Genomic DNA, 27,247 nt, shown 5'->3' on the forward strand with positions numbered 1-27,247 from the left:
AATGACAAATGAATAATAGGGATTGCGCTAAAAAAAGAGTTTGCAAAGAAAGTCCTTGCCTTCAGGGAGCTCACATTACAGAGAGAAAACATGGAAATAGGTCAGAATGTGTAGCGTGGATGGGACACAATCTCAATGGGAAAGGTGCCAGCAGCTGAGAGGGTTAGGAAGGGCCTGGAAGGGGGCTGGGAGCTGAGGGCGAATGTAAATCGGGGAGACAAAGTTTGTAAGGAATTCAAGAACTATGTGACAAACATTCCCATTAACCAGGGGAAGAACAAGTGGATATAATCCTTCTATTGTCCAGATAACAGCATGGCTAAACTAGCAACCCTTGGATGTTGTCCCTTAGGAGAGACACGCATGCACATGTGTGTGTGTGTGTGTGTGTGTGTGTATACATGTGTAAGAGACAGAGAAGAGACAGGGACGTAGAATTGCAGAGATAGAGATGCAGATGGACAAAAAGCTAACCAACTTGACCTGGAACTAAGATGGCATCCGTGTCCAGGTAATGGTCTGACAGGAAGGCTCTGGAATGTAAATCAAGCATTCAGAGTCACTGAGATCATTGCTGAAGCCAGGAGAGGCCATGGGCTGTCAGACACCCTTGTGGAGGGAATGGAGTCTGGCTGCCTGTGACCCCAGCCCCCAACACTCTTCCTGGCACCAGAGATGGGCAGCAAACACAAAGTAGAAATCAGCCTAAGACTTTCCCCTGCTGGCACCATCCCAGAACCTAGTGAATGCTTTCTCCATGGAACACTAGACCTCTCTGATCTAAAGTCTCTCATGGACAGAAAGGGGAGAGCAGAGAAGGCAAAGTCCCCGAGCCAGGACTCTGCTTCACTTTGATTGAATTGAGATTGACGCCTGTTGATCTCCCATACATTGTTTTTTTTTGTTTTGTTTTGTTTTGTTTTGTTTTTTTAGGTTTTTTCAAGGCAGTGGGGTTAAGTGGCTTGCCCAAGGCCACACAGATAGGTCATTAAGGGTCTGAGGCCAGATTTGAACTCAGGTACTCCTGACTCCAAGGCCGATGCTCTATCCACCGTGCCACCTAGCCACCCCTTCTCTCATACACTGTTTCTCTGACCCTCCTGACCACCCATGAGACTCAAACCAGAGGTTTAAATTGCTATGATCGTCATTAGTGACCATGTGCCCAGGGGAATGACAGACACAGGAATCCTTATTACGATTAGAATGATTTATGGATATAGGGCACCTTCACACACACTTTTTTATTTAATCCTTACAAAAATCTTGGGAAGTTGGAAGTTCAAGAGTTTTTTTCCACTTTACTGATAAGAACATGAAAACCCAGAAAAGTAAAGTCATTTTCCTTAAGTCATTGGACCTGGGACCCTGTTCACATGAACTCCAAGCCCAAGGACCCTCCTACCCCACAATTTCCTTCATGGAATGTTCCAGTGTTGACATGGATGGTGGCAATGGTCTCTGTAGGAAACAACAAGGACTTCTGTCCAATGATGGGGCAGTGGCTCCCTTAAATACATTCAAGGGCTGACTGCCAAAAGCAAATGTCTCCCAACTCAACCGTGGGAAGTAGTACCCTGGCAGCCGAGCTGCCCTTGGCTACATTTACCATGTTTTCTATAGATAAGCCTGGCAGAAGGTCAAAGGTCAGAGTGGGGAGGGGGGGACTCAAGACAGGTGCAGGAATCCAGATAAGACCCAGAGTGGTAGCCGTGGCCATAAGGAGGAAGGGTCAGATCACCAGACCTCTGCAAGCAGAAGCAGCAGGACCTGGTGCTGGGCCATGGCAGTGGTGGTACAACTGGGTTTTAATGGATGAAAAGCAACAGGAATAAGAAGTCAGAAACATCAGTCCTCCTGAGGCTGCCTAAGTGTCATAAGTCTGACTGGGAAACAGCCTTCATTTCCCCGTGGAGTCAAGCACTGACAGGAAGAGTGCCGGCAGCCACAAGAACCACTCTCTCCATGATGCCTCCCAGATCGCCACGGATTCCTCAGGTAATTAAAATGACCGGTACCGGATGGACAGCTGCCCTAAGCAACCTTCAGTGGCCCAAGCGGACCTCCTGAGAAGGCATCCTGGATGAGAGCAGGGTCCACAGCTAGCTTTTGGGGGCACAAAACCTGGGTCCTCTTGGGCAAGGAGGTGGCATGGCAACTTGCCAGGAATCCAACTCCTCTTGACCCCAGGTGGGGTTTTCTTGGCAAAGACATTGTTGCTTTATTGATGAGGAAACGGAGGCAAACAGAGGAAGAGAAAGAGAGAGAGACAGAGGGAAGGAAGGAAGGAAGGAAGGAAGGAAGGAAGGAAGGAAGGAAAGAAAGAAAGAAAGAGAAAGAAAGAGAGGGAGAAAGAGAGGGAGGGAGGGAGGGAGGGAGGAGAGAAACTAAAGGGCTAGATAAGAGGTTAGCCACATGAGGACAATAGACTAAGGGCCTCAATCAGACCACCCAGGGGAGGCAGTGCTGGGTAAGCAGCAGGCAGCTTCACACAGTAGGTGGCTTGTTGAGAGCTGTTCAGTACATTTGTCCCTAGCTGTGGTACACATTGACATGGACACACGTCCACTAAAGAGGTGGTGAGGCAGTCATTTCCCAATTGAGAAACAACAGTCCTGGGCCACCAAGGCAATTTTCAGACAAAGATATCATCATAGTTATCTACAATCATATGAAAGGATGCTCTCAATCAGTAATGATTACAGAACAACTTTGAAGTCCCACCTCACACCTATCAGAAATGCCAAATGCTAGAGATGATCTGGAAAAACTGAGACACTAATAGACCTGTTGGTGAAGGTGTGAATTGGTTCAACTCTTCTGGAAGACAATCTAGAACTCTGCCCAAAGGGCTATAAAAATTGTACTTTCACTGAGCAATAGCAACAATCCTACTAAGGCCATATGTTAAAGAAATCAAAGAAAAAGGAAAAAGATCTATTTATATAAAAATATTTACAGCAATTCTCTTTGTGGTGGTCAAGAATTGGAAATCAAGGTGATGTCCATGAATCAGGGAATGACTGAACAAGCTGTGGTATAGGATTGTAATGGAATTATGATATTTGTCCTTAATTTTCAAAGAGGACCATGACATCAGGAGGTGATGCCATGACAAGCACGTGAACTAAATTTGAGTGGGGGCGGGGAGCTGGGCTAAGTCACCAGCCTCACTTTCTCCTCTGGAGGCGGATATGAATCAGGATGACTGGAGATGACCCTGGATGTGTGGCAATCGGAGTCAAGTGACTTGTCCAAGATCACACAGCTAGTAAATATCCAGTGTCTGAGGCTGTATTTGGGGGTCCTCCTGACCCCCAGGCCAGTGCTCAAGCCACTGCACAGCCCTGAGGGGATGGTTTCAGAAAACCATGGCAAGATTTACATGAATTGATGTGTGAGTAGAGCCAGGAGAAAGAACAGGGTACACTATAACAGCAATAATGTAAGGATGATCAACTGTGAGAGATGTGGCTACTGTGATCAAGACAATGATCCAAGACAATTCCAAAGGATTCACAATGAAGAATGTTCTCTGCCTTCAGAGAGAGAACTGATGAGTGCAAACTCAAGCATATTTATTTCATTTTGTTTTTCATGCCTTTTTTGACATGGCTAATATGTAAATCTGTTTTGCATGACTTCACCTCTATAATTAATCTCATCTTTCTTGCCTTCCTCAATGGGTGGGAGATAGGCAGGAGGGAGTGAGAATTTGGAACTCAGAATTTTTTAAAATGAATGTTAAAAATAAATAATTTTTAAAGAAGGAAGCTAGGGTAAAAGTATAGTCTTTTATCTTAGGAAGCCCAGAGGGTCTGAGTCATCTGTCCAGGGCCACAAGATCAACCAGTGACAATGTTAAGACTCTATCTCCCAAAGGTCTTCTGATTCTTAGGGCAGCCACAAGCATCCCTCTGCTGAGCAGTCACCGTTTACAATCCTGTGCCAGGCAGCTAAGTTCAAGGGCTAAAAAGAGATGGCCAGTATTGCCCTTCTCCCAAGCAGCCTCCACTTAGTCAGAGGTGACAGAAAATAACAAACTCCTTAGGCAGTAAGCTAAGGAGTCTGACCTAGCAATCGGCAGACCATAGAAGGCTCCTGCTCAGGGAGTGGCATGAGAAAAAAAGGAGTAGCTCAGAAATTAAAAATGGTAAAATCATGTAGGGGTAGATAGCTGTGGAATAAGGTGAGAAAGAAATCATAAAGGTCAAGGAACGGAGTGGGGGGGGATTACTATCACCTCGAATAAAGAACAAAGGGTCTTAATTAGGATGGTGGAAGTGAAGACAGCAGGCAGCTGCGAGCCCTGCTGTGTCTTGGCATCCTAAAGGGGGCACATTACTCTAGCCAGTCCAGGTCACTGTATGGATGTAAGCCTCAATGTCCCCAGTGACTGAATGTGCCATTCAAGCTCAATGTGTAACAGCTATTAGGAACTAACTCTCTGGGCTTGGTAACACCCAGTTCCCCCTTTCTTTTCATAGTCTAGGCTATACAAAATGGCCAGTAGTCATATATTAAGCAGCAGGTTGTAGACCCTCTTGAAACCAAGGAAAAGCCCAAAGTACATCTTTCTTTCCTTCTTTGTAAAACACAGCACTTGATGTTGACCAGTCCTACAGGGATGAACCTCAGGAGACCCAGGGAGGCATTTATAAAGAAGAGAGTTCTCAGACTGTGATGGGGAACCCCTCCCATCTATGGTAAACCCCCCACTGTAAAGGAAGAAGGCCCCAACCTGATCCAACCGAAGGGCTCCATCCACAAATCGCTGCCGGCGTAGCTGTCTGGCAATCCCATGAAGATTCAAGATGGCTTGGTGGATCTGCTCAATGGGGTGCTCTGCAGCCACAGGGGGAAGCTCATCCTCCCGGAACTTCCTGTCAGGGTGTTCAATCATGCTTTGGGCATGATCATAACTCAGTTTTGTACAGGAACAGATGACAGTCCGACCAAACCATTCATCAAGAATCTGTAAAGACAGGCAGAAGGCAGAGAATAATTTTTTATTGGAAAAATCATTCTATTTTTTTTTTTTAGGTTTTTGCAAGGTAAATGGGGTTAAGTGGCTTGCCCAAGGCCATACAGCTCATACAGCTAGGTAATTATTCAGTGTCTGAGACCGGATTTGAACCCAGGTACTTCTGACTCCAGTGCCAGTGCTTTATCCACTGCACCACCTAGCTACCCCTAAAAAATCATTCCATTTTCACTAATTAAATTACTTCATTCAATAAAGACTCAATAGAAGCCACACAGTAGGGAAGGAGGGGAGAAAGGAGATGGATCTTATACATGCTATTCCCTTTAGTCTATGCCACTGGCCCCTATGAGCAACTCCTCAAAGCTCTCTGGAACAGCTTGGAATGGAAGAGATTGTTCTCTTCCCTTTGTAGCACATGCTTTCTGACCTTCACAAATGTTTTACTTTTATTATCATCTCATTGGATCCTCACAATATCCCTGGGAGGGAAGTGCCTTTAAAAACTCTCATTTTCCAGTTGAGGAGACTGAGGCAAACAGGAGTTAAATGACCTACCTAGGGTCACACAACTTAGTATCTGAAGCATTCTAAAGCAAGGCCCCTCCTATAAGCAAGGACTCAGGTTGAGTCCTGGAAATACAAAGCCCAAGAGGTGTCAGTTTGGGCCCTGAGGCCAGCCCAGGAAGAACCCTGCACAAGAAGGCTGTGCCTGGGATGCAGACAAGATCCTCACTAGGTGTGTGACTTTGGGCAAGTCATTTAACCCCCACATGCCTCTCAACTGAAAAATGATATTAATAGTGCTCTCCTCCCACATTGCTGAGAGGCTCCAATGAGATAATCACAGTAGAGAATTTTAACACAGGGCCCAGCAGATAGCAGGCACTTAATAGATGCCTGTTCCATTACACTTAGTGTGGTGTCATAGGTTACACAAGCCTTAACTGACCATGGGGCTGATTCCTGATTTCCCCAACTATTTTAAGAATGGCTGAAGATCTATGGAAGATCCAGAGGCCATGCTTCTTTAGAAGCTAAGACCAGCTTGCTAACACCACTAGACACAGCCTGGACCATGAGGCATCCCAGAGGGATTTGAATAGAGATTGTGAAATAAATACAGGAAGGGCAGAAAGGAGGGAAAGAAAGAGAAGAGGAAAAGGGAGAAAGATGGGAGGAGAGCAGAGTCAAGTCTACAAGAGATGCTCTACAGTGAAGACTACAAAAGGTGCAGCAGAAAGAAGTCTACAAAAGCTGTTGCAGAGATGAAGTCTTCAGGCCTTGACAAGAGCCTGGACACAAGTGGGGTGAAAGGAATCCAGGTTGATGCCAAGGTTGTGAGCCTGGGGATTGGGAAGACGGTGGGATGCTCTACAGCAACAGGGATGGTAGGAGAGGGGAAAGAGTTTAAGAGGCAAAGTAATGCATTTAAGGGGCAGCCATGTGGCACAGTGGACAGAGCACTGGCCCTGAAGTCAGGAGTACATGAGTTCAAATCTGGCCTCAGACATTTAATAATTACCCAGCTGTGTGACCTTGGGCAAATCTCTTAACCCCATTGCCTCTGTGATTGTCACAGGACAATCTATTCCCTTTGCCTTTATAGAGATGGATGATGGAGGCATCCTTGATTTTTTGGGGGATGACCACTTTGTGCCATGTAACTTGGAGAATGTAGGTCAGCCACTAATATATTGCCGGTGGAGCTGTGAACTCATCCATCCTTTCAGGAGAGCAATCTGGAACTACACCCAAAGGGCAACAAAAATGTGCATCCCCTTTGACCCAGCAATACCACTACTGGGTCCATACCCTGAAGAGATGATGAAAAAGGCTAAAAACATCACTTGAACAAAAATATTCATAGCAGCCCTGTTTGTGGTGGCAAAGAATTGGAAATCAAGTAAATGTTCTTCCATTGGGGAATGGCTTAGCAAACTGTAGTATAGGTATGTCATGAAATACTATTGTTCTATTAGAAACTAGGAGGGACAGGAATTCAGGGAAGCCTGGAGGGATTTGCATGAACTGATGCTGAGTGAGATGAGCAGAACCAGAAGAACATTGTACACCCTAAGGGTAACATGGGGGTGATGATCAACCTTGATGGACTTGCTCATTCCATCAGTGCAATAATCAGGCACAATTTTGGACTATCTGCAATGGTGAATACCATCTGTATCCAGAGAAAGACTTGTGGAGTTTGAACAAAGACCAAGGCTATTATCTCTAATTTTAAAAAATATTTATCTCATTATATAATTTTTCTATCTCTTATACTTTATTTTTCTTCATTAAGGATAGGATTTCTCTCTCATCACATTCAACTTAAATCAGTGTATACCAGTGTATATACAAGAGTAACGGACTGCCTTCTGTAGAGGGTGGGAGAAGGGAAGCAAGATTAGAGGGGGAAATTGTAAAATTCAAAATAAATAAATAAATTTAAAAAAAGAAAAGAAAATGTCAGCTTTCGGATGAGCAATGAACCCCCCCCCCCCGGTATATCTCAGCTGGGATAGAACAGGTACTAGGTGCTTTGTGACATGAAAGAAGCCTAATGACATTTAAAACCTCTTCTTCAGTTATAACTTCAGCTAGGGACTGACTGACTTCCACTTGATATAAATGCTCAATGGTTTCTGCAGGGATTGATGATGGTATCTTAACACTATGGAAATGAGGCAGCTGGGTAGTGCAGTGAATAGAGCACTAGCCCTGGAATCAGGACAAACTGAGCTCAAATCCGGCCTCAGACATTTAACTATGTGACCTTGGGCAAGTCACTCTTAACCCCAATGCCTTAAAAAAATAAAAAAAATAAAAAATTTAAAAAGAACACTATGGATCATGTCCCAAATGTTAATCAATGTGGATCCATCAGCACTGAGCAGTTGAGATGCACCAGGCTATTTATGGGCCAAAGACCTCTGGTGCATCATAAAAATACTTTGGATCATTACTATCTGCATAAAACTGAATTTCATCTGCCTTTTTACTGAGCCAGGAGTCCTGCATCTCTAAGCTTCACTTGCACTTTACTTTTAATGAAATTAAATGCTGCCTTCTTAGAAATTAATGAATTATCCTGTTGGTAAAACCTGTGTAGTTCTCATTTTTCATTTAGCAGCTTCTGTGTTTCCCCATCATTTTCATCAAAATGATCTTGGTGTTTGTCAGTGTTCTGACTCAGATGAGCAAATACAGTGCCTGACACCAGATCTCTGAAAGCTGCCCACTCCTTTTCTGCTCCACTGCTGCCAAAGTAACAAACAGTTCCTGCTCAAAGAGACACTCTAATCTCTTGACATTACTTCTAGTAGTCATTTTGCCTTGGGGCTGCTGCTTTGGTTGAATATATTTAGCTTAGAGAGGATGAGTCTGTGATCAGTCCAGCACTCTGCATCACATATTGCCTTTGTCATTCTCACATTCTGCCTGTCTCTTCTTACAATCACATAGTCTATTAGATGCCAATGTTTACTACAAACATTGCTACATATTCAGTTTTACTGTATTTAGGTAAAGGGAAGACAGTGTTTGTGATGAGAAGGTCATGAGATGCACAAGTCTTCAGTATTGGTGACCATTGCTGTTGCTCTTTCCAACTCTATTCCTCCTGAGGACTCCCTGCCATGTTTGGTACTCGAGTCTACTCAAGCATTAAAGCCATCCAGAATTATAAGTATATCCTTATTTTGGTACATTGATGATAAGGGTCTCCAGGTTTTAATAACATTTTTCTTTGATTTCCTCAGAGTTCCTCATGGTGGGAACATAGGCACTGAGGAGGGTGACATGGCATTTTCCTGGAAGTAGCAATCTCATTGTCATAAGCCTGTCATTCATTCTTTTTGGTAAGCATTCAAGCTTGTTGGCCAGATTAGTTTTGACTGCAAAACTTACCCCAGCTTCATGGCCCTCCTCTTCACTGCGGCCACTCCAAAAAAGATGTGTATCCAGCTCCAACATCAGTAAGTTGGCCTTTACTTGTCAGCCTTGTTTCACTCAGGGCTACTATTTGTGTATGATACCTGCTAGGTTGTCTCACAATACAAACTGTTTGTTTTTCAGGTCTATTGGATCTGGTGTTGTCTATGAGTATGTGTGCATTCTATGTACTGATGGTCAATGGTATCTTCTTTGAAGAAGTTTTTGTAGATTTTTTTGGTGTCTTGAATGCACTGCAGGATCCCTGCCTGCAGCAATAATCAGGTCAGGGTTGGATGAACAGACAATTTTAGGGCACCATCTGTGTGTGACTGAGGTGCAGGGAGCAGTAATTCATAGGAGCTGAGTAGGTTAAGGAACTGAGTTGCTTAGTGTATTTGAGGGAGAGTCAATATGTGTGATGAAGTCACCTAGAATGAGGGCAGGAACTGGAAGAAGAGAAATATTATTAACCAGGTACTGAACTTATTGAAGAAGGACAGGAAGAGACCCGGGGATCTATAGGTATTATTTAAAGAAGTTTGACTGAATTTTGAATAGCATGACTTCAAAAGAGGAAAGGTTACTGAGTGATAGAGAAAGGGGCAGAATCCAGAAATGGCGAGCAAGGGATATTTCATCTCTCCATCTTGACGTGTGAGCCAAAGAGAATGAGTAAAGGTGCAGTCAAAACTGGAAAGGGTAGGCAGAGAGACTACATCATCAGGGGGAGTCACTTTTCAATAAGAGCTAATGGATGGAAAGAGTGGGAGAGGAAAAGATTTAGGATGAAGAGAAGTTTGTTGTCTATTGAACAGACATTCCAGAGGGAATGCATGGTATTTGGTTTGAATTTTGGGGTGAGAAAATTGAGGGGGATGAGAATGAGGAATCAGATGGTGGGAGTTGTGGAACAAGGTTAGGATAATGGTCTACAGGGGTTCAAAATTCCTAGGAACTGTATGGTAAAACCTAGTATGAAACTGTTCAGTGAGTGGAGAAGGACTTGAAAATCTTCTAGGGTAAAATACTTCTGGGATGGCAGACATTTGGCAAGAAAAGGCCTGGGATATTTTGTCATTATCAGAGTATTTTTTATTACTCTTCCACCAAATATGGATAATGTACCTTAGGGGTTTAAAAAATTATATGATTCAGAGCTGAAACTAAAATATGCTCCTGTCTCAGATTTTAACCACCCAAAGATCCAGGGTCTCTTACACTTCCTCTTCCATATCTACATCACTAACAAACCTCCACCTCTCCTCTTAGGACAGGAGGGGCCAGGAGAGAGGGTAAAAAGAGATATTCAGATAGAACCCCCTCCCAGGGAGAAAAAGAGGAGAAGCTGCACTTTGATTCTACAGGATTTCCAAAAAATTTATAAAGATAGAAGAGAAGGAGACATCCCAGCCATACACATTCTTGAAGTGGTTTCAGCTTCCTCACAGGAGGAAGAACCAGAGCAGGGCTTATGCCATGCATGAAATATGATACCAGATAAAAGGCCTCAAAGCCTGAATTCTGAAAGGGGAGGGTCTTGTGAAGGAGAGGTCAATGAACACAGAGCCAGCACCTTTGTCCAAGGGGTCCCCTGCTAGTCACACCTGGCTTTCCAGCAACATCTGTCCTAACTAAAGCTAATTCTCCTTCCCTAAGTCCAATAATTAACTCATCCCAACACAGACACATCACACTACAACAAGGCCCTGAAATGCTGCGGCATCCAAGGTCATACGCCAAGTTCCACAACTGCATCAGATGTTCCTTCCTCCCCTTTCTGGGTCTGCACTTGGCTGAGAAAGAAGGCAGGAAAAGGCTTGAGAAGCCTCCTTCAGAGTCTGCCCGGGTTCCTCCCCATCAAGGGGAGGCCGTGGACTCCCAGGGCTAATTTAAGGGCTAATGTTGCTGCACCAAAACTATAATTTCAACTCCCAGGTTTTCTTGGGTTATTTCTTCCACATTCCTCCATTTTATTCCAATCAGGGAATTCTCCTCCCTTCCTCTGAATTTTGCAGTGTGGGCATCAATCACATTTTGTATGGAAGAGTCTCCCATTATGGTCCTTAGCCAAATCTTGGGATCTGGCCCTGCTCAAGCTTTCTGCTCTCTCCAGTTAGCAAGCACTCCTCCCTTCCTTCCTTCCTTCCTTCCTTCCTTCCTTCCTTCCTTCCTTCCTTCCTTCCTCCCTTCCTTTTTAAATTTTATTTATTTAAGGCAATGAGGTTAATAAAAGACAAAGCTGTAGGCTGCCTGGGCAGAGCTGGTGCAGACCAGGGGGCCGGGAGCCCTGCCCACCTCCCCGCTGGTCATCTCTGGACAGGCTGCAGGGGCAGAGCAGACACAGCTCAGCCCACAGAAAGGGCCACAGAGGGAGACACAAGAATCCATAGTCTGACAGTTGTCAGGGACTGAAAATGATTTCAGGAAGCAGCTTGGACTTGGAATCTGGAGGACATAAGTTCAAAACATCTCAGACACTTACTAATTAGTTGTGGGACCCTGGGGGAGTCATTTAATCTCTCAAACCCAGTTCCCTTATTAATAAAAATACCTATAAGGACAATATCCATCTCCCAGAGTGGTAGGGTTCAAATGAGAGAGCATTTGTTAAATCATAAACAAAGTGGTAGATAATGGCTAGTTAAGTAGGAATGCCAGAGTTCAAATTTGACCTCAGACAATTCCTAGCCCTGTGAGCCTGGGCAAATCATTTAACCCTATTTGCCTCAATATCCTCAACTATAAAATAAATGGCAAACTACTTCAATGTTTTTGCCAAGAAAAACTCAGATGGAGCCACAGAGAGTTAAATGTGACTAAAAAAAACATAATACATTATCATTAAATATTTTTAAATAGTTATTTTAAAATTATAAGATTCATCTAAACAATTATAAGATTGATCTCAACAAAAACAAAATGTCCAAAATCCAACTAAAATTCATGTAATCAATACTCTACCAAATTTATATTTTAACAGATTCAAGGCTCTGTGTTTTCCCAGGAGTAGCACAACCCCTGCCTCTTCCCCACTGGGTGGGCTCTGGGCCTGGGTGAGAGTCTCTCAGAGAGCCCCAGGCAGAGGACAGGAGACCAGTCTGGGAAGGTGCTGAGGGAGGCCAGTCCTGACTTCCACATGGCCAAGGCCACGTGGCTGGAGACTTGCTCCAGCAGACCAGAGGCTGCCTAGAATCAGCAAGTTTATGCTGGCCAGGAACTTTTCAGTTCTTAGATTTCTTATTATGTCTGTGATCCATAGAGGGTGCGCTCTTCCCATGAAAAGAAATCCCCCTTGGCTATTATTGCTGCTAATTTTTGGAGGCAGTGATGGGGTGCAGTGGAGAGAGTGCTAAACCCAAAGTGAGTAAGAGCTGAGTTCAAACCCAGCCTCCAACACGTCCGAGCCATGTGGCCCTGCACAAGTTCCTTCACTGCTGATGTGGGGATAAGGCCAGCACCCTCCTCATAAAGCTGCAGTGAGGATCAAATGAGCAAATGAGCAAATAGTTGTAAAGCTTAGCACTGGCACGTGGTAGACCCCAAATGACTGTTTTTTCTCCTTCCTTCCCCACTACCACTCATTTCAGAAAGTCTAACTCATTAACCTTTTATTTTATCTAATTAACTGAAAACATTTTTACAACTACTCCGCTAACGTCTTGTCCCCCATCGTTCAGTGTCCCTGTTCCAACTGTGGGACTCAAAGGCCCCTCAGAGGCTCTCACTTGACAGCAGAAGAAACTGAGGCCCAGAGGATTGCAGGCAGAGACCAGAGTGGCAGGGGGAGCGCCAGAGATGGATCCACAGTGGTTGTGCAAGCACCAGAGATGGGCCCATGATGGCTGTGGGAGCAGGGACTCGACCCTGGTGTCTCCCAAAGGGGAAGGGTCTATGGTACAGAATCCTGTTCCCTGAAGGACAGCAAGGAACAAAAAGAATAGAGGCAAACCTTGTCATATGGGTCTTTGCTTAGTCCTAAGAGCTGGCGGAGGAAGCAAGCTTCAGAAGAATAGGTTTAGACATGTGGGGGGGAGATGGAAGTGCCCCCCCCCTTCACAGTACTTAAATGTAGATTGCCAACTTCACTTCAAACGTTTGAAGATGTTCGAAGATGTTCGGCCAAAGCCAAAGGAGGAGCAGTTTCAAAAGGCCATTTCCCCTCTTAGAAAGTAAAAGATCACTGTGAAGAATCCAAAGGCGGATTTTAAGTGGAAATGTTCTCATGCCTCTTTTAATGAGAATGAAGCTGAATAAAAGGGTTCACTTTTCATGAATGAGTGCTAATCAGGGGTCAGGCCAAGGTCCACTTCAGCAGGGGAATAAAGTAGGACTGCTTGAGGAAAAAAAAAGAAAATATATTTAAAGGCTAATATTTCAGCACCAAAACTGTAATTTCAAGCTGGGGGGGGGGGGGATGGAGGAAGTTAATCATTATTAATCATTATGATTGTCTCATTAGGCCTACATGATATTGAGATGCAATACAAATCTAAACAGTGCATTAATGTTACTTGTTTTCCTGCAACTTCTCCAACATTTGTTATTTTTAGTTTTTGGTCACTGTGCCAATCTGATGGATGTGAGTGGAATCACAGACTTGTTTTAATTTGCACTTCTCTAACTATCAATGGATTAAGCATTTTTTGTCAAATGGCTATAATAGCCAAGAGTTTTTCTTCTGAAAACTGCCTGTTTATACCCACTGGACATTGGTCAGTTAGGAGATGGTTCTTATTCTGACAGAGTTGAATCAGCTCCTTCTATATCTTGAAAATGAGACTCTTCTCAGAGAAACTTGTAGCAAAACTTTCCCCATTTACTTGCTTCTCTTCTAATTTTAGCTTCATTGGTTTTGTTTGTGCTCCTTATTAACTACAGAAGCGAGTGCAAGTCTTGTAAATTCTCAGTGCCTCGGTCTCTTCACCCATTCAAGTTCTCTCAAATCCCATGATCCTCTTATCAGACTGATTGTCCCCCAACAGCTATAATTAAGCCTGGAACTCTCCAGTTTCGGTCATACTCCTGAATTCAACGAGGAGAAAGGAGAGACAAGCACACAAAGCAGAGTACTGCAAATCCCTGAGATAAGGAGAGAAAGAGAAGGGAGAAGAGGGGAGCAGAAAGAAAGTAGGAGAGAAAGTGAGCAAGAAGAAAGAGAGAGAATCCAGGATCAAGGAGACATCTTAGATGCTGTGGGGCTGTTCCTCTCCCCAGAGGGTCCAGTCCTGATCCTGGAGCCATTCTAAGACTGTTGTGGGAAGATGATAAACACAGTATGCCTGTAAAGTGAAAGACAACAAAAATAAGAAAAGATAACCTGCACTGAGAAGAGGAAACAGGATATCACCGAGTGTGTGTTGGTGGTATTTCTGCCACTGTCAGATGACCATATCTTATGTTCAAAGGGCAAGCTGGGCTCCCTCCTCAGAGAGAAGGTCAAGAGGCTTAAGGAATAGCATGCAACAATTCAGGTTTTTAGGAACAATGAATTTAAAAAAAAAAAAGTCTTTCAGTGTGAAAACCAAAAAGAGAAAGGAGTCAGAAGAGAACACTAACCTGCTTCACAATAGGTACAGTGCTGGCAAAGGGGAAATGATACGAGAGAAGGAAGAAAGCTCTTTTTGGAGAGGGGTAGCCGGCAATCTGAGAAGGAAGCAATTGTTCATCCTCCAAGGTCTAATGATATAAGACCACTGGTGCTATCAGGTGGGAGATGACCCAGAAGAAGAGCCCTGGGGACTGGTCACTTCCTGCTAAGGGTAACCAAAAAGGGCACTGTTCAACAGAATAATAATAGATGTTCTGTCTCCCATGGAGCAGACATTCAAAATAGAACCAAGAATCTCTCAAGACATGTCAAAATGGGTAATTGCTACCTTTATCTCAACAAATCACATGATCATAAATGGTGCCACCAAAACAAACCTAGAAAGTTTTGCCAAGAATGATAAAGTGTCGGGCAAGAAACTAACAACCACAGGAGCATGGGTATATGTTCATCACTATTTCACCTGAAGTCAAGGGAAACAGAAGAAGAAAGATGCTTAAAAGGTTGAGGGAGAAGGGAAAATACCCACATCTCTCCATCAAACTAGATAACACAAAGAGAATTGAAAAGAACTGCTATCTAGATATTCAGAAGCTCACAAGAGGAAAAAAAATCCCCCCCAAAAAGGATCATTAGCAAAACTCATGGTCTTAAATGTCTATACACAAATGTAAAGAGTTGAGGCAATAAACAAACTAAAAGTTATAACCCAAGAAAGCAAATGTCTCCTAACAGGTTATCAGTGAGAACACCTTGGATCAGACTCTAAGACTGGAATGTAAAGAGTTGAGGCAATAAACAAACTAAAAGTTATAACCCAAGAAGGCAAATGTCTCCTAACAGGTTATCAGTGAGGATACCTTGGATCAGACTCTAAGACTGGAATGTGGGGCTGAGGTAGCACAATGCCTGTTCATCTAAGACCCCAAGCTGGGTAGCACAATGGGGCCTAACTGGAGGAGATCTATACAAAAGAGAGAAGGGGAGGGAAGGGAACAAAAGGATGAATATAAAGCCTGGCACAGTTCTAAATATCAGAGTTAGGAGTTCTCTAACTCAGAAAGAAGAAAGCAAAGGACAGTGGACAGATTTCTGAGGTTCAGTCTTTTTTTTAAAAAGCTATATTAGGGGCAGCTAGGTGGTGTAGTGGATAAAGCACCGGCCTTGGAGTCAGGAGTACCTGGGTTCAAATCTGGTCTCATACACTTAATAATTACCTAGCTGTGTGGCCTTGGGCAAGCCACTTAACCCCATTTGCCTTGCAAAAACCTAAAAAAAAAGTTATATTAGGCAGAAAAGAAAGATCAAAGAAGAAACAGAACCACTGCTCCAGGTGGATGAAACAGTGGTAACTGAAAATAGAGAAAAGAAAGCTTCTCACACCTTTACTTTCCCAAGCAGAACAATGTTGGGACCATAAAGAAACCAATCAAAATGGATAATATGGGGTTGACACACAAGACAATTAAGAAGAAAGTAACAAGGCATTTAAGTGTCCATTGATGAAGTCAAGTCACTTGGCTCAGATCTAGTGGGTGTGACTGCTGAACCAGTGATTCTGAAAGATCATAGAGAACAAAAGAGGCATCATAGGATGGAAAAGGCAAATGTTGCATTTTCAGAAAGGGGGAAAGATTCATCCAACTATAGATCAGTGAACTTGACTTCAATTCCTGGGGAAATTCTAAAACATACTATCAGAGAGATGGTTAATAAATAGCTCTGCTTTTTTTTTTAATGGCTATGATACTCTGCTATTATCTTTGATTGACTTTCTCTTTCAACTCTAAATTTTGTCAACTAAACAGATACTTCAGTGGTTCCTCTGTCCAATCACATAGACCCCAGGCAATTATGTTGCCAGTGTTCTGCCCTGTTGGCCATGCCCTCCCATCAATGCTCCACAGGCATCTTACCAGTGCATTGGGAGCCTTCCTCTACATCTCTTGGCCCTCCCTTTCTCTTCTTCTTCTTTTTTTTCAAGGGTTTTTTGCAAGGCAATGGGGTTAAGTGGTTTGTCTGATGCCGGATTTGAACTCAGGTCCTCCTGACTCCAGGGCCGGTGTTCTATCCACTGCGCCACCTAGCCGCCCCTCCCTTTCTCTTCTTTCAGTTCAACATTTCTTGTGTGACATCCTTCACCCTTTCTATCCTGATTACTTTCTCATTTGTAATGTGCTACGTCTGTTGTCCCTCATTACAAACCACTTTGAAGCCCTCAAGTTCATATTGGTTTTAGGGATTGCTCTTTTGGGAGATGCTTGAGGTTCTTAAAAGTAAGGCAGTTTCCCAAAGGAAATGCAGCCTGCATTTGTCCTCTTCAATTCTGAGCCCAAGTCATCAGGCATGTCCTGATAGTCAGCTGGTATTCCTCACCCACTTGTGACAAGCAAGGTTGTTTGCCCAGGAGCCACTGTGGCTCTCATTCAGAAGGCTCTGAGATGCTATGGCCATCGAGGGAAATGAATGCACCAGAAGACCATCTCTGTGACTGGGAATTCCTCTCTGACTGGGAATTCTGCACTGGCTAACCCCAGGAGTGTGGGAACCATTTCTGGCAAGAATACATCTTCTTTGGGTTTTTATCATTAAAGAGCCAACAAAGTCATTGTTATGGTATCTTGGGGAGACTCTTCATACTTGGACATGCGTATGGGAGTTACCTTATTGGAAGATAGTTTTTAAGGGAGCATTTTGTTCTCCTTAAACAAATGTTTTTCAATACTCAGCAACAATCAACAAAGTGGCATCCTGTATTCTCCAGGATTCTGAGTCAACTGGGTGAATGTAAAAACAATGTTCACAGCAGATAATCATTTGGGGAAATTATTTCCTTCATAGGCTATATAGTCTATTGCCTTGTCTTCCTTCACCAAGGACACCCTCACTGTGGATGTCGATGATTCCCACAAAATGTTACATAGGCAGGAAAGGAAGCATAAAATTTTTTTTTTCAATATCCCTTCTGTCATATTTCTGGTAATGGTAAAGTCCAAGATTTCCTTAATATTTTGGTATACTCCCCCTCCTTCAGATACCTTAAAAATTGACACAAAGTCCTCAAAATGGATTCATATATAGCAGAGACTCTGTTTTCTTCAGGATCATTAGTCTCTCAGGCAAGTACAAGTCTGGGATGTTAGTCCAAATGGGGTAGTTCAACTGTCCCTAAGGATGAACCGATGACAAAAATCTTTACAGATCTTTTCCACTTTTTCCCTGTTGTTATTCTCCTTCCAGTTTCATCCTTAAATGCCCTCATGATGACCCTTCTTCAAAGATTCTCTTGCCAAGATTTTTTCAAGCTTGTTTTCCTATTGCAGCTCCTTGCTGCTTAATGAAGCAATGCTACTTAGAACATTCCACCAGCCTCCTCCATAAGATTTTACAAACAAGAAGTTTGTGTCCTCAGTCCGTGTTGCCCTTGGCTTCCATTGCTCCTGCTTGGCAAGGAGATCAAGTGTTTGTTGGCTGACACCACTTCTGGGCTTCTTTGGTCTCCCCATCCCAGTAACTGATTTATATCAGTAAAACTTCTTAGGGTTAATTTGGCCTGAAGTTCATACCTCCATTCATTTCCCAGTTTTCAGAGTCAACAGTTTGCTTAACTAGAGCAAGGCAGAGAGTTTTTAATTGAAAGACTTGCAAGACATAACTTTTTTCATTTTTATTCTTTCCTGCTTTTACACTAATTATGCTCTTTCTTCTAGCAAGTCAGTGGTCACACGATAAGAGATGTGGGAATGACTCCTAAATCAGTAACCACTCATTTTCTGACTGTTAAAATATAATCATTTTAACATGAAGTCATTTGGTGCTTGCCACTTTCTGGGTCAGGGAGTTGGCACAGGTCTCAGAGTGCTGGACCTAGAGCTCCAAATCAGTCTCTGATACTTACAAGAGCTACAGAATCACGCTGTCCCTGTCACTCCCACCATCGCTCTTCTCTGCAGCCCTCTCCAACACCTTTTCACCAAGCTCCAAACACCCCAATCCCACTCCCACAACTCACACCTTTGCTCCACTGGGTCCTCAAGGGCCCAGGCAACCACCCCCACCCCATCACCCTCCCTGCCGAGCTCTCTCTTCTCTAGGTCCTGTTTCCGGCTCCTCCCCGACTCCTCATCCTCATGGTTGTGCTTCTGCCAGTGTGCCTCACTGAGTCAGCAAGGCCGTAGGAAAGCTGTGGGATGGTCTAAGCACCTCAGGTGCCATGAACATTATTCATGTATGTCTGTCTTGCCTCCCACCAGACTAGAAGCTACTTCGAGGTCTCCTATGGTAAAGCATTGTGCTAGGTCATCAGGATACAAAGATGGTCCCTCCCTCAAGGAATGTACTTTCTATGGTAGGTTATCAAATAGACAAATGTAAATAACTGTAAAGGAGACCAAAATGGGTATGAAGTCATTTCAGGAGAAGGCGTTTGGGAGGAAAAGGTCAGGAGAGAATGCTAAGCACCAGTGAACCCCAAACGCATCTGTAAGCTGATGCAGGGGGCTCACATATTGGGGAGGGAGGAGGGGAGGGTCTTTACCTTGCCTTCCGGGGTCAGCTTCCAGATGACAGAGAAGGTGAGCTTGTCAGTCATGGGGTTGAGGCTGCACAACTCCTCACAGAGCAGTCTGGGGAGCATGGGGATGACCTGTCCAGACAGAAAAACACAGGTCATCTCCTTCCTTAGGGAGGATGAGGGAGAAAGAAAGGTGAACAAAGCAGCATCCATGCAGGACCAAAGACCATTGGTTTTAGAGTGAGAGGACCTGGGTTCGAATGCTGCCCCTGGTGTTCACTATCTCTTGGATTACGTGACCTCAGAGGTTCCCTCCAGCCAGATAGAGATCTAGCCTAGGATCTTCTCACCAAAGAAACCTGGAGGGCCAAGGGAATTCCCACATTTGTCTGTTCCTTTTCAGGATCTGTCCTGTACCAAATGGCTCTGTTAGGGCAGCAAGTATTAGGAAGTCCCTACTTCTCGGGAAGGAAGTCTGGTTGTCACCCCTGCTCCAGTCTCAATAGAAAAATAATGGCCTGTTCCCAGCTGAGGGTGGGTCAGGGATTATGATAAAAGCCAACTTTTATCCATGCTGGGCAAAGCCCTTAAACCAAGGAGGAACTGAGGCTGGTCCAAGGGAGGTGATTTGCCCTTAAGGTCACCCAGCTAGGGAAGTGTCCCAGGCAGGATCTGGGGCCAACCAGGCCTTGTTTCACTCTTCCTTGTTACTTCTCAGAAGGCAATTGAAGAGGAAAGCAAAGTCACCACTATTCATACTTTAAACCATTTATTTATTTATTTGTGTTTATTTAGGGCAAAGGGGTTAAGTGACTTGCCCAAGGTCACACAGCTAGGCAATTATTAAGTGTCTGAGGCTGGAATTGAACTCAGGTCCTCCTGACTCCAGCACCAGTGCTTTATCCATTGTGTTGCCCAGCTGCCCCCTACCACTATCCACATTAAGCTGAAAAGGAGATTTTCACCACCAAGGCCAGTACTCAGGGTCTTTTGGATCATTCCTATATCTGAACAAGAACTTGGGAATTATGTGCAATTTGCTAACTGAGTTGGAGCCAAATCCCCATTTTGGTAACTGAGTGGTCCCTGATATATTACTGCCAATGCCGGTATGGTACCGGGGGTGACAACATACTGTCCCAGGGTTTGGGGTCTGGGGGTTGGGGGTCCTTCCTCCAAAATAGGGCACAAGAGGCTTTGTGTTCCAACCTCATCAATGGCTTCTTTTCACTGTGTGTCTAAAATGAGTTCTCATCACCCCACTATGCATCCTTGATTAAACAACAAAATAGCATATTTAATAAATCTGAGGCCAGATTTAGAGAGGGAATGCAAATCTGAGAAAGCCTCTCTGGGTCCTCCTGGGTTGGCTCTGAGGGTGAGCCGAGGCCTGACTCTGGGACAATGCAGAAAGCTCCCATTTCTCAGGAGTTAGATAAGCCACTTCCCCAGCACAAAGGCCAGCCCAAACACAGGGACAATAGCAACCCCCTCTGTAAAGGAACCTCTGGTTATGTGAAAGGGGCCACGTAGCCTGGAAAGGCAAAGCCTGGGAGTGCAAGTTAAGAGAGCTGCTCTGATAACTACCCCAAGCTCAGGGGCTCAGGGCTGGAACAAGTACTCAGGGTGCCCATGGGACAGCTGCTACCCACGTACTATGTCCCTGTGAGGCACCTGGGACCCTCAGGGTACTGCCACCACCGTCCTTACAGCCATCTCTGGGGAGACACGTCAGATTTGCCCAAGAAGCCCTGGGGAGACCAGGGAGGACACCCAGGCTATTCTGAACACAGGTTTGGTCCCCAGGGGACTATAAATGATATCACTCATGGCCTTGGACCAAAGCTTCAAAGTTTAAGCATGACAATACCAACAAAGCCACTCCAGCAAGATCCCCACTGCAAGGAATAAGAAACGACTCAGCTGTGGTTCAACAACTAGTCAGGGACAGAAGGAAACTGGAACCCAAGTCTCACTGTGACTGTGCATTCCATTTTTATAAAAACAGAACTCTTTATTAAATAACCCCCAACACCATTATGAAAGACTAAATGATTTCACCAAAAATTTAAAACCATAAATGATTAGGGGCATCATGCAGCCTGGACCAGCACTCCAGGCCTGGGGGGGGCCATTGCCCTGCCTGATGGAGGCCTCCTGGTAGCCTGCATCTGACTTGGTTCCAGCCATGCTTGGTGTTACTCCCTGTTTTGGTGCTAGGCCCTCCCCCACCCTATCCAGTTCTGAAACCATAAGCAAACCAATTTTGTCACTGGACATCTACCCCCTTCTTGTCCCTGTCTAAGCCCAGCACCTTGCCTGTCTACTACCAACACTGTCCTCCATTAGAGTAGAAGGTCCTTGATGACAAGACTGCCTGCAGGAGCATATTTGCACACTCGTTGGGCCCTTGACCAGCGTCCTTTCTCCCTGAGCCTTAGAATTCCCCATTCCTTGGCATCTTTCCTCATTGTGACTTGAGAGAGATCTGAGGTCCTGCCTCCACTCAGTGGTGGCTTCACCCCATGCCATGGCTGTTCTCCATGGCTGTACTCCCTTCTCTTGCTTGGTCTGTCCTTTCTCAGGATGAACAATTGGACAGGGAGAGAGAAATCTGCCCTTCCGGCCCCTGCCTCTGTGGGGATCCCCATCTGCTCCCCACCCCGGGGGTCTCCCCCTCTCTTCCAGAGGAGACTGGGATCTTCTCTGACCAGGTTGGACTAGTCTTAGTTGGCACCTACATTTGCTCCAAGGGTCTCAACATTGATCCATGCTCACATCATCCAAGACAGGACTTTATAAAACAATATTTAAGAACTGAATATTTAATGATATTTTTCAGCAGTTGCCACAGAATTTGAGTGGACCTAAATAGCTAGGCGATCATGTCAGAGCTAGAGTATGGTGTTGGTGGTCAGGAAGACTCATCTTCCTGAGTTCAAATCTGGCTTCAGATATTCACTAGCTGTGTGACCCTGGACAAGTCACTACATCCTGTTTGCCTCTATTTCTTCATCTATCAAACGGACTGGAGAAGGAAATGGCAAACCCCTCCAATATCTTTGCCAAGACCCCAAATGGGGTCATGGAGAGCAAGACACAACTGAAAAACAACTAAATAACAAAAAGGATGTGTCCGAACTAGCCCATTTGTCTGTCCTCATCTTAGTAAAAAGTCTATTTAAGAGGAGCTGGAGTAAAGTTTTCATTCAAAGCAATGCAAACCATAGTGAGCTGAAAGATGGCCTTTGTCCCCCTTTCTCATTTCAGCTCTCCTGGACCATCTCAAGGGTCTGTTTCTCCCACTGTGTCTCAGGCTCTGATCAGGAGAGACTGGGTGGGCCAAGATCAACAGGAGTGGCAGCCAGAGCAGAAGCCCACTCCCTCACTTAGACCCTCACTTGCACCAAACCATAAGGGGCAGCAGGGCCAATGGGACTGCTCTCTGCCCTCCCCGGGCCTGCAATGGTCATGCCATCATGGAGCGAAAGTCAAAATCGAGACAAACAAGCTTCAGAAATGGCTCTTTCCACTGGCTGCTCTCCTTGGAAGGGCACAGTATTTCAGGTATTTTATCTTCTAAAAAGAAATTCCCTGATACACCCTGCTGGGAGGAGAGGTAAGAGGCTGCCTCCAGGGAAAGGCAGATGTGCTCACAGATGGCAGGGCACTCACCGTCCAAGATTTCAGGATTAAGTCTAGTTGAAGAACCTAGAATGAAGTTAATCACTTGGGCAAAGCAAGGAAGCCACTTAGGGTTACTCATAAGCCTCTAAAGTCTCAGAGTAGCCACAGCCAAATGGGCTGGTCAGTATAGCCCTGTGACCAATAGGAAAGGCCACAGTGAATGAGTCACTCATGTATATAGAAACAAAAAGGAACCCCAGGCCAGAGCACCATAAAGTTGCCTACCTAAGGCTCTGGGGCTGGGCTTGGGCCTTTTCCTCCACTTACAAACTCCAGGGAGAGATCAGATTTTTAGCCAGAGTGCTCAGCTGGGTTTTTCCCCTCATTCTCAAGGGTGGAGGACTCCAGAGGGTGAACAATAGGGTGGAATGAAGTAGTTTACCACTCACATACTGAATGACACTGAGAGGAAGTGGTCAATTCATTTTCTAGCCAACATTTCTGTTTTAAGAGTTTTCTTTTTCATATCAACACTTCCATGAATTCAAATTTTGATCAACTCTGTTACCCAGCTTGAGATTAAGAAAACACCAACATCCCTGACTACTGGCTGCTGACAGAAGTGACCATCTTAAAACTTTGGCCTCTCTATTCCCACTAGCTTCCAGTCTCCATCTTTGATCTCCATTATAAAGCAACCCCAATAAAATACTGTAGAGATTTATGGCCGACCTTTCCCTCGAGCTGTTTCACACCTAAAACAACACCAGTGTCCAAGCCAAAAGACAGAAAGTTTACGGTTAGGTTTCAACTGTTTAGGTTTGCTCTTGATTTTTAAACTTAATACACTCATTTTTAAAATTGACTTAGAAAAACATTGCAATCACGGGCTCCCTCCCTCCCGGCTCCTGGAAGATGGTCCAGAGAAATTCCATAAGAACATTTAATTGCCTTCTTGGGAAGGGTCACGGAGTGCTGAGGTGGGGTGGAGGGCAAAAAAATCCCACCTGGCTTTCTAATCCTCTCTCTTCTCCCACACTGGCTCCACCAGGAGGCAGTTTTCTAGGAGGTTTTCAAGGCCATCTTGTTTTAATTCTCCTCCTCGGCTCCCACCCAGAAGGAATACACATTTCTCACCAGGAACAAAATCTTCACAAAGGGACTTTATTTAAATGTCAGCAAGAAGGATTTGGGATCCAAGATCATACTCCTAAGGGATGGGGCATGACGTTTCCACGCCACTGTCATCACCTCTGGCCGGGGAGGGTGGCAGCGACATCCTTGTGCCTCAGGGAGGCTGAACCAGGGCCACAGATGGGGAGAGCCAAGGTCTCACAGGGATACTGTGGGAGAAGACCCTCTCACGTACGTCACCAGGGTCACTGGCCCTGAGACTCTGGAGAGGAGAGGCTCCGAGCATAACCCCCAAGAAAACCCACAAGCTCTTCCTAGCAAGTTGCTTGCCGAGCTTCGAAAGCAGAACTTTATAGGCACAGTTAAAAAAAAACCCACAAGTCCCCTGGACACAGTCCTCCAAGAAACAGAAGTAGGAGGAAGAGAGGTGAAAGCAGCAGTTCAAAGGAGCCCAAAGGCCCGTGTTCCCTTCAGTCCCCAGTTGGATCTCAGGTCAGCTGGGGCACTCCTCTGAAGAGGGGGGCTGCTGGGCTAATTTCTGAAGGAAAGAATCCCTCTTCTCCAGGAGGGAATCTCACATTCACCCCATCTTACTATAAAAAGGAAAAAAAGAGAAACCAGGAGGCAAAATTAAAGCCATTCTAATGGAGAATGGACTAGAAGGCCAAACTCCAAAAAGATCATCAACCAACTGAGATTTCTCCAAAGTTCCTCTGACTATGAGAAAAGGACTGGGCTGACCCCCAGCACTTGGCTCAGGGGTCTGGGGCTAGAGAGGTAGACAATGAACCTTCTCTCTTTCCTGGAATTAGGTAATGTTAGAACTGGAGGGGGTCTCACCTAACAGAAGAGGCCTGAGCAGGAAGTTGACAGAATATACAGGGGAAGTAGTGAGCAAGGCACATGCAAGGGGAGCCGGGGAGGTAGCAGGAGAGCCAGGATAGCCTCCACAGAAAACCCTAATGTAAGGCTCCTGGCCCAGGTCACTGGAGGCAGGGGAAGAACACATTTACCCCTCAGTCCATGGGATCTGATCTGTAGCCCCTTCTTTCCCAGATGAGGATGGAATATGTCATGCAGGAATGAAGGCCCTGGAAGCCCAGGTCAGCTGCTTCTGACTTAATGACCACCCTGGGCCTCAGTTTCTCCTCTGTCAACTGAACAGCTGGACTTCTGATTTTCTTCCAGCTCTCTCCAGGGCAGACTTGCCACCACATCTCCTTTTCCTTGGACAGTTCTAGGGAGGCTGCCTTTTGGACAAGGGGCCATCAAGGATGCACCGCCAGAAGAAAGCAAGCAATGCAGAGTCCAAGGTCAAATGTTTCTGGAGGGTGGGGTGGGGGTGGTGGTGTCTCCTTCTGCCTCAAGTGAAAAACATTACTATGGCTCCCAGGGGTTCCAGAATGTAAAGAGCTCTGGAACTGGAATTCAAATCAGTCTCACATACTTCTGAGCTATATGACCCTGGGCAAGTCACTTCAACCTGCTTGCCTTAGTTTTCCCATTTGTCAAATGAGCAGGACAAGGAAATGGCTAACCCCATAGTACTTCTGTCAAGAAAATCCCACATGGGATCACAGAGAGTCAGACAGGAATGAGTCAGGTGAACAATAAGCTGCTCCCAAATGCAGCACCAGGGAAAGCCACAAGCAAGCCCCCTGTCTTCTGAAGGCTGCCTCTTACCTTCTGCACCAGGTAGACGCTGGTGGCTCTCTCGCTGGCCACTTCATCCAGAGCTGATCCTTCTGGAACAAAGTAGCTGACATCTGCGATGTGAACTCCCACTTCAAAGTTTCCTGCGGAGGCACAAGAGGATTAGAAGAGGGGACAGAGCCCTCCCACTGAGCTCCTCTATGGGCATTGGAGGGTCTCTGCATGGAGGTCACTTCTTTCCCTGGCAGGGAAAGGCCTAAGTGACTGGGCTGGGGGCAAGCCAGAGCCAGCATGCTCAGCCACAGCAGAGCACAATGGGCCCTGCTAGGACCAGGAGCAAGTAGAGGTTTTCACCAAGCTTTATTTCATTTCCAAAGGATTTCTTTGTTTCCATTAACATGACTGGACCTGTTTCTATCACTTCGACTAGAGTGTCTCTTCTCTAGTGATGCACAGGCCCTTAGGCCACTGAGAGTTTACTCAGGAAGGCACCAGGAGCTAGGAATCCTGGCTTGGCCAAGTCTCTCCCAGGAATCCCACCTTCCCATTTCCACTCTCCCTCCCTTTCCTGATCGTGTCTTTGCCAGCAGGTTCAATGACAGCTTCCCAGCTGGCTCTCTTGGCTTCTCCACTTTCCAACCTGTTCTAAAGCCTTCTCTGATCACTCACTCTCCAAGATAACATATGATCGGGGATTCTTAGGGGCCCCCACACTAAACTATTACTAGGGCTTTCCTCAAGCCTGGCTGATGGTGGATCCAGGCCAGAGCTCCCCCACAGTCCATCAGGAAGCCTTCATTCCTGACCTCCATCCAGGGCCAGCCTGTCTCTCCTCTGGACTCTCAGAGTACTTTCTTCATCCTTGTCCTGGGGCACCTGTCACAGCCTGCTTATGGTCTCTGATGACAGTAAAGGAGGACCTGCCTTATCTTCCTCAAGACCAGCTTACAAAATAAGGCAACTGGTTGGTCCTGACGTCTATGGCCACGGCAGTGATGTGCCAACAGGGGGCATTCAATAAAGAAAGCTGGACACACCCAAAGAATGGATTATTAAAGGACTCTCTGAGGCTGAAGAAGAACAGTAGGCAGTCTTCATATGCTTCTTCCTGTTGGGTAGAGGCAGCCCCTTCCCCTCTCCAAAATATTCCTACTGTATGGCAATACTTCTGGATATATGACTTCAGCAGGTGGGCTCTCATCCCACTGGGGCTAATCACAGACCCAATAAGTGGCATCTGAGGTGGGAGCTGGGGAGTCCCACTCCAGCTAACCCTGGGGCTGAGCTGGGCCTAAAGGGGCACAGAGAGTGTGCCTACTCAGAGACTTCCCAGACATTACGCTCTGCCAGATCTTACACTTCCCAATGGCCACACACATAGTGGAGGACCTCCCTGGCCAGCCAGCTACACCAGGATGAGGGATGAGGGTTTTCAGTGGATTCTATCGGGGGATCTGCCGACTCCCTTGATCCTCCCCATAGTGACTATACTTTCACCAATTTTATAAATAAGAGGAACCGAACATTCTAAGTAAGAGGCTCCAGAGCCAAACAGGCCAAGGACTGAAATATAGATCTTTACTCCAAAGTCTAATCCTGAAAGCAGACTCCTATGGAGAAGTTCATCTGAGACTACAAACAGCAGGCTTCTGCAACAAGCCAACAAGACAAAGGTAGGTTCTGTCGAAGCTGAGTTCCTACCTGCTCCCAAAAGGACCCAAGGGCAACTGCCAGGGCAGAGGCCACTGTTCCCCTGGTCATCAAGGGCAACAGGCAAAGCAGCCAAAGAAGGCAGTCTTGGGAAATTCGGCTTCCACTTTGATACTACAAGTATTTAAATCCCATACTGAGA

General features: G+C 45.4%; 1 protein-coding gene across 6 annotated transcripts in view; it reads right to left on the minus strand.

The window, feature by feature from the left end:
• Positions 1–27,247, minus strand: part of DIS3L2 (DIS3 like 3'-5' exoribonuclease 2) — a 348,067-nt gene that overhangs the window by 102,291 nt on the left and 218,529 nt on the right. For all 6 annotated transcript variants that reach the window (XM_074189654.1, XM_074189656.1, XM_074189658.1 and 3 more), the window contains 3 exons: positions 25,426–25,538; positions 19,006–19,113; positions 4,742–4,975 (listed from right to left, as the gene is read on the minus strand). In XM_074189654.1, coding sequence (XP_074045755.1) covers positions 4,742–4,975; positions 19,006–19,113; positions 25,426–25,538 — 455 coding nt within the window. The remainder of the gene's footprint in view (positions 1–4,741; positions 4,976–19,005; positions 19,114–25,425; positions 25,539–27,247) is intronic.

Source organism: Macrotis lagotis, chromosome 5, assembly GCF_037893015.1.
Source record: "Macrotis lagotis isolate mMagLag1 chromosome 5, bilby.v1.9.chrom.fasta, whole genome shotgun sequence".
NCBI classification, from domain to species: Eukaryota; Metazoa; Chordata; class Mammalia; order Peramelemorphia; family Peramelidae; genus Macrotis; species Macrotis lagotis.